Below are 20,014 nucleotides of genomic sequence, written 5' to 3'. Positions count from 1 at the left end.
CCGGGATGATGGAACTGTAGATGCTGTGCCTATTCAGACCCACCCTCCTTCTCCCCGTACTGATGCTGCCGGGAAGGCTCCCGATCTTTGCTGATCTTCTTTTTAAGTATTTGTGTAAATAGCCCGGTTTGTAGGCTTTTGAACTTTATTGTTTTGTTTAACTGCTGACGTTTTTTAGTTGCCTGCCTGGCAACTTTTACTTTGAAAAATAAAAGTAGCTTTCTGAGGTAGATTTTGGTAGCCTCTTGAAGTTTTATTATACTATGCTTCCATTGCGTTTTAACATGGTATCTCTTCCGGTTTCTAAGAGTGTTGGAATCTTGCTGCTTGACCTCTTTGGATTGCTTTTGCACTTTATTGTTTGTAACTTGGATCCTTTGAGGCCGTGACTGTATGGGTCCAACTTGTTTCTCGGTTTTCTCACTTTTGCTTGTATTTTTAGCGTCCCATAACTGATTTCTTTATGCTGGTCCCCTTCTAAGTTATTTTTGTAATCCTCTTTCTTGGACCTTTGTCAGGTCTCTTTCAAGGATTACTTTTATAACTTATCTTGTAGGAGACCGACTTCGTTAGGTCGATTTCTTCTAAGTTATTTTTGTAATCCTCTTTCTTGGACCTTTGTCAGGTCTCTTTCAGGGATTACTTTTATAACTTGTCTTGTAGGAGACCAACTTCGTTAGGTCGATCTCTTCTAAGTTCCTCTTGAGTTTGTTATTATTATATCTCGTCCTTTTTTCACAATATGCTTGTCCGCACTTGCCTGGTACCTTTTCCGGTTCTTTTTGGAGCCTTGTCGACCTCTTTGGACTGCCTTTGTATTTCATACTTGTGGCTTGATTCTTTGAGGTTGGGTCCAGCTTGTATGTTGGCCTTCTCTCTTTAGCCTGTAGTTATTTCTAGTAATCCTTTCTATTTGGACCTTGGTAAGGTCTCTGTTAGGATCTACCTATTATAACTTTAAGGTTTTTGGGAGGCTGACTTTGTCATGTTAATCTTTCCCATGTTATTTTTTGTAATCCTCTTTCTTGGAACTTTGTCAGGTCTCTTTCAGGGATTACTTTTATAACTTGTCTTGTAGGAGACCGACTTCGTTAGGTCGATCTCTTCTAAGTTATTTTTGTAATCCTCTTTCTTGGACCTTTGTCAGGTCTCTTTCAGGGATTACTTTTATAACTTGTCTTGTAGGAGACCAACTTCGTTAGGTCGATCTCTTCTAAGTTATAGCAATTCCCCTTTAATAGGGTTGGCCAGACCTCTTTCCAGGGATTTGCTGATAACTTGGGTTGACTTGGTCCAACTCTTTAGTGTCGGCCAGTCTTTTTAAGTTATTATATAGCAATCCATAAGATCTCGTCAGGTTCTTTTTGGGATTACTTTCGATAACTTCTTGCATTATTCTGTGTTCATCTTTGCCGATTTGTAGATGGTGGTTTTTGTCCCGGTTTGATCGTCCTTTTAGGTGAATCGCGCTTTCACCTTTGTCGGTCGATCATTCCTATCAAGATCGTACAGTGAATCTGTTCTTCACTTTCTGTCGATCCGTTGCTTTATAATCAGACGATGAATGCTTCAGATTAATGCGTCTTGGGAATTCGTAGAATATCTGAAATGTATTTTATTCAAAGAAAGTGCAAATATATATATGCGGGAGTTTTCCGTAGCCTTAAGTCGGATTAAATCTCAATCTTGACACCTCATTAAAAAACCTTTTCAGGAAAAAGAGTGCATCTTGTGATGAGATCTTTTACCTGTCCTAGCTATAGTACCTTCTTAGGTTACAGGCGTGCCATGATCTGGGGAGTTCTCGTCCCTCGAGTTCGGACAATCTGTAGTAGCCCTTCCCAAGTACTTTTGTGACTCGGTAGGGTCCTTTTCAGTTGGCTGCCAGCTTTCCTTCTCCGGGTCGAGTTGTTCCAATATCATTTCAGATTAAGATGAGATCATTCTCAGCAAAACCTCTTGGCACTACCTTTTAATTATACCTGGAAGCCATTCGCCGCTTTAGTGCTTCTTCTCTGATCTGAGCTTTTTCTTGGATTTCCGGAAGTAGGTCGAGCTCTTCTCTTTGAAGTTGAGAGTTGGTTTGTTCATTGTAGTGGACTACTCAGGGAGACCCTTCCTTGACTTCTATTGGAATCATTTCCTCCACTCCGTATGCTAATCAAAATGGTGATTCGTTTATAGTAGAATGGGGGGTTGTTCGATACGCCCATAGGACTTGTGGAAGTTCCTCGACCCAAGCCCCCCTTGCTTCTTGCAGTCTCCCCTTCAGCCCGGCCAATGTGACTTTGTTGGCCGTTTCGGCTTGTCCATTGGCTTGGGGATGTTCGACGGAGGTGAACTGGTGTTTTATATTCAAGTCGGCCACTAGTTTTCTGAAGCCTGCATCTGTGAATTGGGTGCCATTGTCTGTGGTGATGGAGTATGGGACCCCAAACCTTGTAACGATGTTCCTATATAGGATTTTCTGGCTTCTTTGAGCAGTGGCATTGGCTAGGGGTTTTGCCTCGATCCATTTTGTGAAATAATCTACCCCTACTATGAGGAATTTTACTTGTCCCGATCCTTGTGGAAAGGGTCCGAAAAGATCGAGTCCCCACTTTGCAAATGGCCAGGGTGAGGTTACACTGATGAGTTTTTCCGGCGGGGCGATGTGAAAGTTGGCATGCTTCTGGCATGGTGGACATGTCTTTACAAATTCTGTAGCTTCCTTTCGTAGAGTTGGCCAATAGAATCCCGCCCGGAGTACCTTTTTGGTGAGAGCTTGCGCTCCAAGATGATTGCCGAAAATGCCGCTGTGTACTTCCTCCAAGACTTCCTTTGTTTTGGAGGTCGGTATGCACTTAACAATGGTATTGAGATCCCTCTTTTGTACAAGGTGTTGTTTATGATAGTGTAGTATTGTGCCTCCCTTTTTAACCTCTTTGCCTCTTTTTCATCTGTAGGGAGAGCTTCTGTTTTGAGGTAATTAATTATGGGGGTCATCCATCCTTGATCCCGACCTGTTATGGCTAGGACTTTTTCTTCTCCCGATATTGACGGGTTCTGCAGTATTTCCTAGATGAGGCTTCTATTGTTGCCCCCTGGTTTGGTGCTGCCTAGTTTTGAGAGTGCGTCAGCTCAGGCATTTTGCTCGCGGGGTATGTGGCAGATCCTATATTCCCCGAGTTGTCCGAGCTGTTCCTTGGTTTTATCCAAATAATTTTTCATTGTAGGATCTTTGGCTTGGTAGCTCCCTGTTATTTGTGAGGAAACGACTTATGAATCGCCATAGATGTTGAGTTTCCGAGCTCCAACTTCTCTAGCCAGCTTCAAACCAGCTAATAACGCTTCATATTCCGCCTGGTTGTTTGAGGCCGGGAATCCGAATTTGAGGAAAAGCTCAAGTTGGGTTCCTTGGTTGCTTTCGATTATCACATATGCACCACTTCCGGTTTTATTCGAGGAGCCGTCCACGTATATATTCCACTCTATGGGGATCTCCGGGGTGTCTGTGAATTCTGCAATGAAGTCGGCTAGGTATTCTGATTTAATGGCTGTTCGTGCCTCGTATTGGAGGTCAAACTCGGACAACTCGATTGCCCACTGTAGGATTCTTCCTGCTAGATCTGTTTTCTGTAATATCCTCTTTATGGGCTGGTTGGTCCGAACCTTAATGGTATGCACTTGGAAGTACGGGCGAAGTCGTCAGGATGTGAGTAGGAGAGCGTAGGCAAACTTCTCTATTTTCTAGTAGTTCAGCTCTGACCTCTACAGTGCTTTGCTAAAGAAGTAGACAGGTTGTTGCCCACCCTCGTCTTCTCTAATTAGTGCTGAGGCTATTGCCTGGCTTCCTACTGCGAGGTACAATATGAGTGGTTCTCCTTCTTATGGTCAAGATAGGATAGGTGGCCGTCCCGAGAATTCTTTGAAGTCTCGGAAGGCTTGCTCACATTCCATTGTCCACTCGAAGTTTTTTCCCTTCCTTAAAGTAGCGTAGAAAGGGAGGGATCTTATCACTGACCCTGCTAGGAATCTGGACAAGGCCGCCAATCTCCCATTTTGTTGTTGTACCTCTTTGACACAGGTTGGGCTCTTCATGTTGAGTATGGCCTGGCATTTATCTGGATTTGTCTCGATTCCTCTTTGTGTGAGCATAAAGCCCAAGAACTTACCTGCTTCCACGGCGAAGGTGCATTTAGCCTGGTTAAGTCGCATGCCATGCTTCCGTATGGTGTCGAATACTTGAACCAAGTCGGACAGTAATATTTCTTCACTTTGTGTCTTTATCAACATGTCATCCACGTAGACCTCCATGATTTTTTCGATGTGATCTGAGAAGACCTTATCATTAGCCTCTGATAAGTAGCTCCCACGTTCTTAAGGCCGAAAGGCATTATGATGTAACAATAGTTTGCTTTGAGTGTTAAAAACGAGGTTTTTTCTTGATCCGGTGGATACATTGGGATCTGGTTGTACCCCGAGTATGCGTCCATAAACGAGAGATACTTATATCCCGATGAGGCATCTACTAGAGCATCGATGCTTGGGAGTGGATAAGGGTCTTTTGGGCAGGCTTTGTTGAGGTCGGTGTAGTCGGTGCACATTCGCCACTTCCCATTTGACTTTCTCACCAAGACGATGTTTGCTAGCCATAGTGGGTACTTAACTTCTCTTATGAACCCTGCCTCTAGTAGTGCTTGCACCTGTTCTGCTACAGCTGGACACCATTCTGGCCGAGTTTTCTTCGTCTTTGTTGTACCGGCCGGGATCCCGAATAGACTGTCAACTTGTGGCTCATCAGTTCGGGATCTATGCCTGGCATGTTGGTAGCTTTCCACGCGAAGAGATCAACATTATCTCATAGGAACTGTATGAGTGATTCCTTTGCATCTCCTTTCAGGATCGTGCCAATATTAGTTGTCTTATCCGAGGTGTCTCCAATCTAAACTTTCTCTACTTCACCTTCGGGCTGTGGACGGAGTTCTTCTCACCTCTGAACTCCACCAAGTTCGATTGTGTGGAACTCTCCTCCTTCGCCTCTGAGGTTTAGACTTTTGTTATAACAGTGACGCGCCATCTTTGATCTGCTTTTATTGTAGCTATCCCTTCTGCAGTTGGGAATTTCATACATAGATGTGGAGTTGAAACTATTGCACTGAGTTGGTTTAACGTTGTCCGACCTATTAAAGCATTGTAGGCTGAGCTTACGTCAACCACGATATAGTCTATCTTGAGTGTTCTGGATTGGTTCCCCTTTCCGAAGGTTGTATGTAGCGATATGTATCCAGTGGTTGTACTGGGGTATCCCCAAGTCCGAACAGGCTGTTCGGGTATGCTCTTAGCTCTTTTTCTTCTAAGCCGAGCTTGTCGAAGGCAGTTTTGAATAAGATGTCGGTGGAGCTTCTTTGGTCAATTAATGTACGATGGAGGTTGGCATTTGCCAGTATGATAGTGATGACCAGGGGGTCGTCGTGTCCTGAGATTATTTCGGAGGCGTCTTCTTTGGTAAACGTGATTGCTGGGATGTCTGGCGCCTCCTTCTTTCCTTCGACATGGTATACTTCTTTGAGGTGTCGCTTGCGAGATGATTTGGAGATTCCTCCTCCCGCAAACCCGCCGTGTATCACATGGACGTGTCTCTCCGGTGTGCGAGGTGATCGCTCAGACCGTCCGACATCTTCATCCCTTCTTCTTTTTCTTGGCTCTTCGTCCCGGTTGGCCAAAAACCGATCTAGTTTTCCTTCTCTTACTAATTTTTCTATGACATTTTTCAAGTCGAAGCATTCGTTGGTGGAATGTCCTCGGACTCGATGATACTCACAGTATTCGTTTTGATTTCCTCCTCCTCTTTTGCCTTTGAGTGGCCGAGCTGGGGGTATTTTTTGTGTATGGCTTTGTAAACATCTACGAAGGATACCCTAAGAGGGGTGTAGTTATGATATTTTTTGATTTTCTCCCCGGAGCGATCTTCCTTTTTCTTGGATTCTTTATCTTTATCTCGGTAGGCGGAACCGAACCTCGAGGCTTCCCCAAGTCGAGAATTCTCCTCCATGTTGATGTTCTTCTGCGCCCGTTCTTGTACTTCGTCCAAGGATGCAGGGTACTTCTTTGATATAGATTGGCTAAACGGTCCTTCTCGTAGGCCATTTATAAGGCCCATAATGGCAGCTTCTGTTAGTAGACTTTGTATGTCCATGCATGTTTTGTTGAATCTTTCCATGTAGTTACAAAGACTCTCCCGATCTCCTTGCTTGATTCCTAGTAGGCTGTGTGCGTGTTTAGCCTTATCTTTTTGTATGGAAAATCTGGCCAGGAACTTTTTGGCCAGGTCGTCGAAGCTTGAGATGGACTTTGGAGGTAGGCTGTTGAACCATCTAATGGTTGTCTTGGTAAGAGTTGTTGGAAAGGCCTTGCAACGAACTGCATCCGAGGCGTCAGTAAGGTACATTCTACTTCTGAAATTGCTGAGATGATGGTTAGGGTCTGAAGTGCCATCATACAGAGTCATATCCCGAAGTTTGAAGTCCTTTGAGATTTTGGTCTTCATAATTTCCCTGGTGAATGGATCTTGATCCTTGCGAGAGCTATCCTCTGGAGTGGATCGAGTAGCTTTAGTTTTGAGATCGGCTTCGAGTTTTAGAAGTTTATCATCTAATTCTCGGCGTCGCCTTATCTCCCGATGCAGATCATCTTCTTTTTCACGTTGATGTTGGGCTTCCTTCTCGAGTTGCTTTAATCGATCTTGAAGCGCCTCTATCACTCCTGGATTTGATGAATTTTTGTCCCCGTTGGGCTCCGGGGTATCTTTGAGTGTAACATCTGCGTTCTTGTGCGGCGTTCTATCTTCCAAACCTGAATCGTGGTCGTTGTCATGGTCGTCTGCCATGGTGATGGGATGACTTCCAGGTTCCCCGGCAACGGCGCCAATGTTCCGAGGGTTTACCTAAAACTGTAGGTCGATCTCGGACGAGATCTTCTGTGCTGGTCAGAGCCGACGTGTCCGGCAGGTGTGTAGCAGCCGGAGCTGGTGTGTCCGACTTGTGGAACCGAGAATGCTGCTGATCCCTTGTCAACGAAGGGTGGGGGTACCTGCAAGGGACTCCGATGCTTAAGTTAGCAAGGGTATTAAACAGGTATTGAGTAGAATCAGAGTATGAGTTATACCTGGGTGCTCCAGTGTATTTATAACGGTGAGATGTGACCTTCTTTAGATAAGATAAGTTAGTTATCTTATCTTATCTTATCTTTTGTCGAGGTCAGCTTATCTTCCATGGAACCGCCCTTATCTCTATAGGCTTGGGCTGCCCTTTGGTGCACGAAATTTTAATCCCAATATCAAAATCAAGATTTCTTATGATCTCGTACCACTAACCAGCAAGTGCACTGGGTCGTCCAAGTAATACCTTACGTGAGTAAAGGTCGATCCCACGGATACTATTGGTTTGAAGCAAGCTATGTTTATTTTATTATTCTTAGTCAGGATATCAATTAAAATTATCAGTTTGAATTATTAGAAAAATAAAAGAACGTGAAATAATTACTTGTTGTGCAGTAATAGAGAATATGTTGAGGTTTTGGAGATGCTTTGTCCTCTGAATTCCTGCAATGTAATATTCAACTCAATAGCATAATGCAAGGTTCCTTCCATGGCTATATTGTTAGTCTATACTTGAAATAGATTTAAAATTACGAATATAATTTTGATACTTATTTTAAAATAAAAAATTTCACATGGTCAATCAATAAGATTTAAGGATGGTCTAATTGCAGAGAATAACATTTATTTCACGCAGTCATATATACATACTATGTTTATATTTATTTTAGAACAGAAATATTAAAAAGAAAAAAAATATATAGTGTTACTTTTAGATTCATAACATTATTCTTTTTTAATTATATATTTTTATTTTTTTACAAAATTATTTACAATCCTTATGAATTTGACAAAAATCAAGGATGTTGATATAACAAATAAAGATTGAAAGTAATTTTAAAAGAAAATAAAAATATATAATTAAAAAATCATATTATTAATTTAAGAGTAACGTTATCATTATTTAAAAAAAAAAAACATAAATGATTTTTCCTCTTTCATATGTAATTTTATTTAGTATGCGTTTCGGTTTAAGAAACTTTGAGAAATTACATGTAAAAAAAAAACGTTTATACATATGTATTTTGATTAATTAAATATTATTTTTATTTCAATAAAAAATGTTATGATTAATAAAAAATATTTTTGTTTTTTTTATTTGTAAATATTTAATAAAATTTAGTATTTACTTTAACAAGTGTATAATTAAAAATATAATTAAGTTAAGAAAGTGTGAGAACAAAATTAAAATTAAACTAGATAAAAAAACAATTTACTTAAATATATTTAACCTAGTAAAGCAGAAGGAAGAATATGGTCCAATGGTAAAGGTAAGAGGGTGTAAGTGTGTAACCAAAGAATGCTTCAAAAGTAAAAACAAGCCCTACATCGGTCCGAAGAGCAAGAGAAATGACTTCATATTAATATCAAAATTACAATTGAGTTACTAGAATTTAGATATGTAGAGATGAAAATTTGAAAATACAATGCACAAACAATATTTGAACAAGAGTAAGACTGTAGTGGAAAGCAATATCGAACCAAGAACTTCTTTAAGGCATTGATATAAAGATAAAATGGTTAGAAAACCAAAAGAAAATATTAAATTGTAGTCAATCAAATGTATTATGGTCAATGCTACAAAGATGTTTGTTCAATAGTTTTTTACTTCACAAAAACGTGTTTTTGTTATTAAGGAGACCATGAAATAAGAAGGTGGTTATTAACACGTGTAGACATATTGTCCTTGCTAAACTAAAATTTATTCATTTTTAAGATTAATAGATTAAGATTATTTAATCATAATTATTTTAAAAGAACTCAAAATGTGTGACTAACAAAATTTCAAAGGAACTCAAATAATGCTTAATTTGAGAAGTTGAAGGCAAATTAGTAATGACAAATATTAATATCTAATAAACAAAATTAAAAAATAAAAAAAATTAAGGATCATTATTAAAAAAGTTGGATAAACACAAACCAAATGTAATAACAAGTACACAATCACTACAGAGTCTAGATAGATAAATTCAATTGAATACTACTTTATAATTTTATAGGATATCAAAAAGCTACAACGTTATTCCACAACACAAGCACGAGACTATATGGAACACAGAGTAATTAAGAAAAGTAGAATATCCTACAAACTAAGATAAATCACTTCAAATATAAATTACATAAATATTATCTAAAACAACTCCTAGACTAGAAAGATCGGGAGATGGAGATTTTAGGTTTGACTTGAGAGGAGTTCCATGCTCAATTGGTACAGTCCTTATAGATTTATTTGGAATATATCTGAGACTTGGATTATAATCACTATAATCAGTTAGCATTATGCATTTATGATGATCAATTTCTTGAAATACTCATATTTAGTAGTTAGCTATAATTAAAGTGGTTCTTAAGAGAAGGCAATAAAATAGAAATAGTGGATAAAAGATATCTACCAGAAAGAAAGTTGGATCCACTATTAGAAGATAAAAAGTTAAAGAATGCCAAAGCTGCTGCCCCAGCAGCCACCAAAAACAACAATGACCAAAATCTAGAAACTTTTATGTTATCATACATACACTACTAATGACTTAGTTTAAATTGGTTTACAGAAAGTTAATATATGTTCATTCTACCTATATGGAACTAACGTGTGAACATTGTGTCTGCACAAGTGGTTTTATAATGGGTTAGGGTAGAAATTGCACCAAATAGTTTAATTCTAGGCTCAGATTATTTCCCGGAAAATTAAAATCCCGGTGGAGAGGACCATATGTGATTACAAGCATATCACCATATGGATACGTAGAGCTTCAGGATAATGATTCTAATAAAAAGTTTATTGTTAATGGACAGAGAGTCAAACATTATCTTGAAGGAAATTTTGAGCAAGAATGCTCAAAACTGAGGCTTGATTAAAGCTCAGTAATAGTCCAGCTAAAGACAATAAAGAAGCGCTTGCTGGGAGGTAACCCAGCCATTTACAAAGTTTATTTATTCATTAATTGATTTTTACAGGTATATGTCAAGTATCTTCAAGGTAAAATAGCAATTGATTGAATTCACAGAGTTACAAGGGAATTTGGAAGCTCACTGGCATGAAAAAGCCAGAAAGAAATATTTTGGGCGTTGAACGCCCAAAAGAAGCACCTACTGGGTGTTCAACGCCAGTAAGGATAGCCATCTGGGCGTTAAACGCCAGAAAGGAGCACCTTCTGGGCGATCAACGCCAGATTTGCAGCATCCTGGGCGTTCAGAAAAACACCCAGTGACAAAGGACTTCCTGGCGTTCAACGCCAGAAAGAAGCAACAGCTGGGCGTTGAACACCCAGAAGAAGCAGCAATTGGGCGTTAAACGCCCAAAACATGCAGCGTTTGGGCGTTTAACGCCAGAATGTGAGGAGGAGGTAAAATTCATTTTTCTTCACAAATTTTCTAATTTTTATGTTTCAATTCATGATTTCTTGCATAAACATGTTTCAAAATATCATCCTTCAATTCCAAAAATTTTCTAATTTCTAAAATCCTTTTTTTTTCAAATATATCCAATGTATGTTAATCCATAAACACAAATCTTTTTCCAATCCAACTCTTTTTCAAATCTTTTTCAACTCATCATATCTTTTGAATTTTAAAATTGCCTCTCCCTCTATTCCTTTCCTATCCTTTCTTTTGCTTGAGGACAAGCAAACCTCTAAGTTTGGTGTGATTTGCCATGATCACTGAGCTAAAACTCATCAAGATCATGGCACCTAAGGGAACAGGAAGAGCAAGGATGTGACTTGAAGGAACTGAAGCGTCAGAAATTATCTCTTGAAGGATCAAGCATCCCACAGACTAGAGAAACACCCACTTCCCAAAATAATTGTTGAGTCCTAATATTTGCCTTAACTCTATGATAACTGTTCTTATTATGAATTTTCCTTAGAAGTTATATATTAGTAGTAGTAATTAGTATCTCTATTTTGATTTTATCTCCAATTAAGCTATAATTTATTTTTCTCATCATCATCAAACATGAATAAAATAGTAGATTTTTAGAAAAAAGAGGCAATATTTTTTCGAGTTCTTAATAAGGAAAATTCTAATTATTTATATGTGGTGGCAATACTTTTTGTCTTCTGAATGAATGCCTGAACAGTGCATATTTTTTATATTGAATTTTATGAATGTTAAAATTGTTGGCTCCTGAAAGAACTATGAACAAGAGAAATGTTATTGATGATATGAAAAATCATAAAATTGATTCTTGAAGCAAGAAAAAGCAGTGAAAACAAGTTTGCGAAAAAAAATAAAAAGTCAGTAATTTGCGAAAAAAAAAAGCAAAAGAGTTAGAAAAAGCCAATAGCCCTTTAAACCAAAAGGCAATGGTGAAAAGGATCCAAGGCTTTGAGCATCAATGGATAGGAGGGCCCAACGAAATAAATCCAGGCCTAAGCGGCTAAATCAAGCTGTCCCTAACCATGTGCTTGTAGCATGCAAGTCCAAGTGAAAAGCTTGAAACTGAGTGGTTAAAGTCGTGATCCAAAGCAAAAGAGTGTGCTTAATAACTCTGGACACCTCTAATTGGGGACTTGAGCAAAGCTAAATCACAATCTGAAAAAGTTCACCCAGTTATGTGTCTGTGGCATTTATGTATCCGGTGGTAATACTGGAAAACAAAGTGCTTAGGGCCACGGCCAAGACTCATAAAGTAGCTGTGTTCAAGAATCAACATACTAAACAAGGAGAATCAATAATACTATCTGAATTCTGAGTTCCTATGGATGCCAATCATTCTGAATTTCAAAGGATAAAGTGAGATGTCAAAACTGTTTGGAAGCAAAAAGCTACTAGCCCCGCTCATCTAATTAGAATCTGAGCTTCACTCAAAATTCTGAGATATTATTGCTTCTTGATTTTCTTTGTATCCTCTTTTATTTATCTAGTTGCTTGAGGACAAGCAACAGTTTAAGTTTGGTGTTGTGATGAGCGAATATTTTACACGCTTTTTGGGGGTATTTTCATGTAGATTTTAGCATGTTTTAATTAGTTTTTAATATAATTTTATTAGTTTTTAGGCAAAAATCATATTTCTAGACTTTACTATGAGTTTGTGTATTTTTCTGTGATTTCAGGTATTTTCTGGCTGAAATTGAGGGAGCTGAGCAAAAATATGAGTTAGGCTGAAAAAGGACTGCTGATGCTGTTGGATCCTGACCTCTCTGCACTCGGAATGAATTTTTTGGAGCTACAGAAGTCCAATTGACGCGCTCTCAATTGGGTTGGAAAGTAGATATCCAGGGCTTTCCAGCAATATATAATAGTCTATACTTTACGCGAAGATAGACGACGTAAACTGGCGTTCAACGCCAGTTCCATGTTGCAGTCTGGCGTCCAGCGCCAGAAACAGGTTACAAGTTGGAGTCCAGCGCCCAAAACACGTTACAACCTGGCGTTCAACTCCAGAAACAGCCCAAGCACGTGAGAAGATTAAGTCTCAGCGCCAGCACACACCAAGTGGGCCCCAGAAGTGGATTTCTGCACCAATTAGCTTAGTTTACTCATTCTCTGTAAACCTAGGTTACTAGTTTAGTATTTAAACAACTTTTAAAGACTTATTTTGCAGCTAATGACATTTTTAGATTTGAATTATATACTTTTTGACGGCATGAGTCTCTAAACTCCATTGTTGGGGGTGAGGAGCTCTGCAGCGTCTCGATGAATTAATGCAATTGTTTATATTTTTCCATTCAAACATTCGTGTTCCTATCTAAAGATGTTCATTCGCGCTTAACTGTGGAGAAGGTGGTGATCCGTGACACTCATCACCTTCCTCACTCCATGAATGTGTGTCTGACAACCACCTCCGTTCTACATCAGATTGAATGAGTATCTCTTAGATTCCTTAATCAGAATCTTCGTGGTATAAGCCGGATTGATGGCGGCATTCATGAGAATCCAGAAAGACTAAATCTTGTCTGTGGTATTCCGAGTATGATTCCAGGATTGAATGACTGTGACGAGCTTCAAACCTGATGGAGAACTGACAGATGATTAGCCGTGCTGTGACAGAGCATTTGGACCATTTTCACTGAGAGGATGGGAAGTAGCCATTGACAACGGTGACACCCTACATAGAGCTTCTTTTCTCATTTGAATTTCTTTAATCTCCTCCTTCCTTTTCTTCTTCCATCACCTCCTATTCCATCATCATTATTATCATCATCATCATCTTCTTCTTATATGTATAACACTTTAAATTCAAAATGCACTGAAATTTCTTAATAATGATGACACATAAACAAACTCAGTTCAAAATAAAGTCATACTAAAAGTATACCTTACTTAAATCCAAAATGCACCGAAATTAAATTAAAAATGTACCAAAATTACTGACGATACACGAATAAACTCGGTTCAAAATAAGCATAGACCAAGTGCACTGTATTTAAATCCAAAATACACTAAAATTACTTAATGATGCTGTCACACAAACGAATTGAATCCAAAATAAGCACAGATCAAAAGAACATCTTATTTAAATCTAGAATACACTAAAATTACTTAATGATAACTCAAAACTCCTCCTTCTCCTTCTTCATTATCATCATCTTCGTTTTTTATTTATCTTTTCCTTCTTGTTTTACTTTCTCATGATTCTTCTTGTTTTACTCTCTTAACAAGAATAAAAACAAGAAAAAATCAAATAAAGAAGAAAAAGAAATACATAATACTACAAAGTCACTAGGAAGATGAAGAACCCTACATTCATTCAACTAAATAAGATTGTAATACATTACAAACATGTTCATTCAAATTTAATATGAGAAGCAATGCTTCTAAAAAGAAGAAATAAAAGCAACAGAAAAAAGATAAATAAAGAAGAATAAAATGAAGAAAAAAAATACAACATTAAAAAAGATATGTTTATGCTTTTGTAACAAAATTTTGGAGTAAAAATTAAGAAATTTATATATTATTGTTAAGAAATTTTGGTGTTATTTGTTCTGATGAATTATGCATAATTCAAAACTCTTCCTCTTTTTTCTCTTCATCATTTGCTACTTCTTCTTCTTCTTTTTCATCTTTATCTTCTTTATCTTTTTTTTATTTCGTTTTCTCATAATTCTTTTTTGTTTCATTCTTTTAAGAGAAATAAAGCTAAAAAAAAGAGAAGAAAAATCAATTACTAAAAAAAATGAGTAAAAAAACCGCAACAATAAAAGAATGTCGATGGATAGAAAACTCACAAAGAAAAAGAAACGTGAAAAAATAGAAACACGCGCAAAAGAAGAAGAAGGAGGAACACAAAGAAGAAGAATAATATAAAATGACTTGAAGTTGGAGTGTGTATCAATTTAATTAAATTTAGTTGTTAAAAAAAATTTAGATATGTAACAACTACATAGCAACTTGAAATGCCATTGTTTGATTTTAAAACTGAAATTTTTTTTAAAAGGTAGACAATGATAATACTAAATAATATGAATAATAAATATGTCGAATGTTTAATTCAATATGTATGCAAATGATTATGATGATTATTTTTAATTAAATAATTATTTCTTTTGATTCGATTTATTCATGTACAATTAACAATAATTAGATGCTTAATTCCCTAAGTGTGTAAATAATATCTTTTTAGTTTATTAAATTAATTTTAAAATTTATTATTTACATTATTTATAAAAATCATTATCTATCTAAAAAAGTCCAAAATTTTTCCTTAATTTCCAAAGAGATATATATCCTGCAATGCATTATGTGACCGGTCTACGGCAAAACAAACAAAATATTGCACGCACACTCCCTCCAATCCCGGTCTATCTATATCATCTCCGAATATTATTCCTCTGACCATCTATTCTTAGCACATTACATGGTAATTCTGGCAACAACACCATCATCACCAATTCCACCCCACGCACACTCTCTCTCCCCCTCCCTCCAAACCCCACCCTTCCCCCCGGGCAACAAATTAGACCCCTAAAAAATCTTCATCTTCATAGACAACAGGAAGAAACCAAATACTTTAACCTCAACATCTCCGAGCAGCGGTCCATTCTCAAACCCAAGAGCCTCTAACGTCTAACCAACACACACACATTCCCTCAAAGGCTCTCGGCATTACCAATAAATTAAATTAATAAGAAAAAATAATGGCCGCTGTTCGCTCTAACAACCACAACCGCCGCAGTCACGTTTTCTACGTGTTCTTGTTCATTGCTGTCTCTCTCTACAGCCTCCCACTGTCTCTCTCAGGCGACGCGGAGTCCCTTCAAAAGCTTAAACAATCCTTCACCAACGGTGATCGAGTGCTGTACACGTGGGAACCCAACACGTCACCTTGCGAAAACTGGATGGGCCTGATGTGCGTCGACGGCATGGTAATGGGCATTCGCCTCTCTGACATGGGCTTGTCTGGTACCATCAACATAGACGCTCTTGCCGAGATCCCCGGGCTCAGGACCCTAAGCTTCACCAACAACAGCTTCACGGGTCCAATCCCTGACTTCAGCAGGCTCGGCGCCATCAAAGTCCTCTTGCTCTCCTACAACCAATTCTCCGGGCCCATCCCTTCCGATTTCTTCTCCAAATTGACTTCCCTAAAGAAAGTTTGGATCGACTCGAATAACTTCTCTGGCCAGATACCCGAATCTTTGATGGAGCTAGCGCTTCTCAAAGAGCTTCACATCGAGAACAACCACTTCACCGGAAGGATACCCACTGTGAAGGAAGATTTGACCTCGTTCAACGCATCCTACAACAACCTCGAAGGTCCTATACCGGAAGCGCTGGCTAGGTTCGGTGAGAATGCGTTTGCTGGTACCGGGAACGAGAAGCTTTGCGGGAAGCCGTTGAGGAGAAGCTGCGATAGTAGTGGCTTGCCTTCCTCGTCATCCTACACGTTACCACCGCTTGATAAGAATCAAGGGTCAGGGCCAGGGTGGGGCATGAAGATTATCCTGTTTCTGTTCTTGGCTGCAGTGGCAGCGCTTGTGTTCGTGTTCGTAAAGGCGCGGCGGAGGAACGATGAGTTCGGGTTGATGGGGAGAATAAACAGTGTGGATTCGATGGTGGACATTCACGTGACGAGTACGAACGGCTACAGGGCGCCGGAGGGAGAGGGGTCGGTGGGGATGGAGCACGAATAGTTATAGGGTGCTAGAGTGAGAAGGGTCGGTGGCATGAGTGGGGCGGATGGCAAAGAGGGGGGATTCGAGCAAAGGAGGGCCTCGGGGGAGGAAATGGGAATGGGGGACCTTGTAATGGTGAACAACAAAAGAGAAGTGTTTGGGCTGCAGGATTTGATGAAGGCGTCGGCGGAGGTGCTGGGGAACGGGGGGCTGGGATCGGCGTACAAGGCGGCGATGACGAACGGGCTGTCGGTGGTGGTGAAGAGGATGAGGGATATGAACAAAATGGGAAGGGATGTGTTTGACGCTGAGATGAGGCAGTTTGGGAGGATGAGGCATAAGAATATATTGGGGCCTTTGGCTTACCATTACCGTCGGGAGGAGAAGCTCTTCGTTACTGAGTATATGCCCAAAGGCAGCTTGCTTTATGTCTTGCATGGTATGCTATGCATCTCTTTATTAACATTTAAAGGAATGTAGAAACTATTTTGATTATTTTTATTTCAGGTGACAGAGGAACAGCCCATGCAGAGTTGAACTGGCCGACCAGGTTAAAGATTGTGAAGGGAATAGCAAGAGGGTTGTCATACCTCTACACTCAATTTTCCACCTATGACCTTCCCCATGGAAACCTCAAGTCCAGCAATGTCCTCCTCAGTGATGACTATGAGCCTCTCTTAGGTGACTTCGGATTCCACCCACTCATCAACCCCACGGCCGCCGTTCAAGCCATGTTCGCCTACAAATCCCCTGACTATATTCAGTACCAAAAGGTCTCCCAGAAGACCGACGTCTACTGCCTCGGTGTCCTCATCCTCGAGATCATTACCGGCAAGTTCCCTTCCCAGTATCATAGCAATGGAAAGGGTGGCACTGATGTTGTTCAACGGGTATTCACGGCGATTTCCGAGTCCAGGGAAGAAGAACTCATCGATCCAGAGTTGCAAGGGAACATGGGATCGCAAACTCAGATGTTGCAGCTTATCCACATTGGTGCTGATTGCACTGAGAGCAATCCTGACAAAAGACTTGCCATGAAGGAAGCCATTAGAAGGATAGAGGAGGTTCAAGTGTAAATAATAAAAAATTATTAAAAACAAGCTTCTTCTTGTTATGTCCATAAAGCTTAGCTTTTAGCTCTTGTTGCCTTTCGTAGGTAAGGGAATTATTACAGGCCTTTGTACTAAGAGGTGGTTTTGTCATTTTGTGTAACAAGGTGAAATTCAAATGATAATTTTTTCACCCATATTAGTGTCTCACTTTTGTAAGCCTAGTTTATAATTACAAGTGTGTTGTGTTGTGTTAATGATCACAGGATCTCGGTCTTTAAAATTTTATGAAACAACATGATCAAGTTAGTACATTTTTTCTCCTTCATTTTTCTCTTTACATTCTCTCTTTTCTCTAAATGGAAAAGTATAGATGAACAATGAAAATATTAAACAATGTAAACAATAGATATATCGGATGTTCATTTTACTAGTGTACAGAATGTCTCCACTAAACATGAGTTCAATTTTATTTTTTAATGTAAATACTCTTATAATCCAAACAACTTCTGCATTTCTAATAGTAGTAGTGCCTTTTATTGAACATCTTTAAGTGGTTTAGGAAAAAAGATCGAAAAAACATCCCATTAAAATGGTAAATGAGATGAAGGATAAACAAGAGACAAAATAAAAGAAAACCATACATGAGATTATAAAAAATGATCTATGTATAAACAATCTCATTATAAACATATATAATAAAATTCAATGACATTTGATTCATATAGCTCAACTCACCTAGTAAATCAGACTTTGTTGTTTATACTAAATCCATGGATTTTTTTTCAATATTCATTATAACGTTTATATTAACTCCATGCCCAATTTTGTGATACTAATAGCAGATGCAGCGTCTAATAGTTACTTTGATATTGTCATACATACAACAAAAGATAATAGTGTTATTCTCACCTACGGAGAACAGACCAAAAACAATCGACATTAGTCATTCTGAAAAGAGCATTGTAAATGATGATCATAAACACTGATTAATAACATCTTCACTATAAATCATTTTCTAAAACCAAACTAAAATTTTAAGTGCACAATAATAACACATACCCCCACATGCATTAGCATGAAAACTACATGCAGAAAGGGGCATGATAATTGTCAGCTTCTCTTTAGAGAAGCCAGAAAGTCACAATTTACTTTCATGGCCTCTGCTACAAAAAAGATCTAGCTGCCAAGAAATCTAATTTCCTATCGTGCCAGTTTCCACGACAACAAATGGCGCATTCTATCGTAAATTATTCTTCCATCCCCACGATCGAAAACGAGCCACAGCTGCATTAAAATTTGCAGATGGACCAGCTTGACTGGTAAGATGGCAGGATAGTTTAATCAAAATCAAGGAACTCCATCCTTTTCCTCATGGTGCCCTTTAGATCGGTAGCATCCCTTTCTGCCTTTTGAGCCTGGAAGTGTAAGCCAAATGAAATTAACCTAATTCATGTCAAAAAAATAATGAACAAATTTGCCAGCATACAATTTTGCAATGGCCACATAGTCCTTTTAGCTTTCAGTTGGAGATCGTGCTCAAATTTCCTTTTCCTCGGAGGAATTGGAGCAAACACCAGACAATGTGACACAACAACTAGGACTTATATGCATCAGACGATTTAAGTGCCAAATCATATATTAGGTTTACAATCAAACCATTAAAATTTAAAGGGCGTGCACAAGCATCCCGCATTAACGCAGGGTTCAGGAAAAGGCCGCACCCAAGGGGTGTAATGTACGCAGTCTAACCTGATAATTACATTAGTGGCTATTTCCACAGCTTGAACCTGTGACCTTGAAGTCACAAAGACAATTCAACTGTTGCTCCAAGGCTTCCCTTCTAAACCATTAAAATTTAAATCTCCTAATTCACACACGATTTTTTTTTGAAATCTCAATATTCATTGCCAATTACCCTTGATTTGATCTACTCTCTTTACCAAAGCCTTTATGGGCCTTTATCACATTACCAAACCACCTAAAATGATATTCTACCACATTTTTCATAATAGGCACTACGCAAACTTTTCCTTCAATGTAATAATTGGGTTAATAGTCAAATTAGTCCCTGAAAGATAAGGTATTCTTCAAATTCGTCCATGAAAGATTTTTTCAATCAAATTGGTCCATCAAAGATTAAAAGCTTAAGATACTAATTGGAGGCACAAAGAATGTTACACTTTAGCATATCAAAGTTATAATGCTAGTTATTTTCAAATAATCTGGCATAAAATAAACAAAAAGCTTTCCAATGACATCATTCTCTCAATGAGGATCCAAAAATTCTAATGAATTATAAAAAAATTATACTAACCTCCCCGTGAAGACTTAGGTTATGAGGTATGGCACACATCTTCCCTTAATTTCTCAAATGTGACACTAATATCTCGAAAGTTTGGGGAACATCAAAACCTAAGACCTTTATAGATTATAAAATGTGACACCAACTTACTTTGACATTTGGATAACATTACACCTTACATTCTAAGAGATTATGCATGTTGCAGAAACCATATGGAAAATGGATGACTATTTGCATAAATCTAGTTTTCTGTAGAAAATTCTATGGTCCTTTGCCAGGGTTTCAATACTGCGCCAAAACCTTCTTTACACTAAAAGTGCCATGAAGAGGGACTGGGTTTGTGATAGGGTTGCAAGGCTGGTACCTCAAGATAATACTAATAATTTATGGACCTTATGGACCTCCAAAGAGATAATGTACTCTGGGATGAGTAAAGGCAATGGGAAGAAAGGATAAAGGAAAAGGG

The 20,014-nt window shown here is 38.6% G+C and overlaps 2 protein-coding genes across 2 annotated transcripts in view; one reads left to right on the top strand and one right to left on the bottom strand.

The window, feature by feature from the left end:
- The first annotated feature begins 15,031 nt into the window (after positions 1-15,031).
- Positions 15,032-17,440, top strand: LOC107479197 (pollen receptor-like kinase 3). The gene is made up of 3 exons (XM_021138382.2): positions 15,032-16,191; positions 16,270-16,633; positions 16,702-17,440. Exons 1-3 carry the CDS (start codon positions 15,217-15,219, stop codon positions 17,268-17,270), a joined length of 1,908 nt encoding a protein of 635 aa, XP_020994041.1. The 5' UTR covers positions 15,032-15,216; the 3' UTR covers positions 17,271-17,440.
- Positions 17,441-18,192: 752 nt separating this feature from the next.
- Positions 18,193-20,014, bottom strand: part of LOC107479179 (sm-like protein LSM1B) — a 6,798-nt gene continuing 4,976 nt past the window's right edge. The window contains exon 7 of the mRNA XM_016099326.3: positions 18,193-18,661. Within this exon, the coding sequence (XP_015954812.1) occupies positions 18,584-18,661 (78 nt within the window). The 3' untranslated portion in view covers positions 18,193-18,583. The remainder of the gene's footprint in view (positions 18,662-20,014) is intronic.

The sequence above is a fragment of the Arachis duranensis genome, chromosome 3 (genome assembly GCF_000817695.3).
Source record: "Arachis duranensis cultivar V14167 chromosome 3, aradu.V14167.gnm2.J7QH, whole genome shotgun sequence".
Classification (NCBI taxonomy): domain Eukaryota; kingdom Viridiplantae; phylum Streptophyta; class Magnoliopsida; order Fabales; family Fabaceae; genus Arachis; species Arachis duranensis.
Note: the sequence above shows the minus strand (reverse complement) of the source record. Positions and strands in the feature narration are given on the sequence as shown.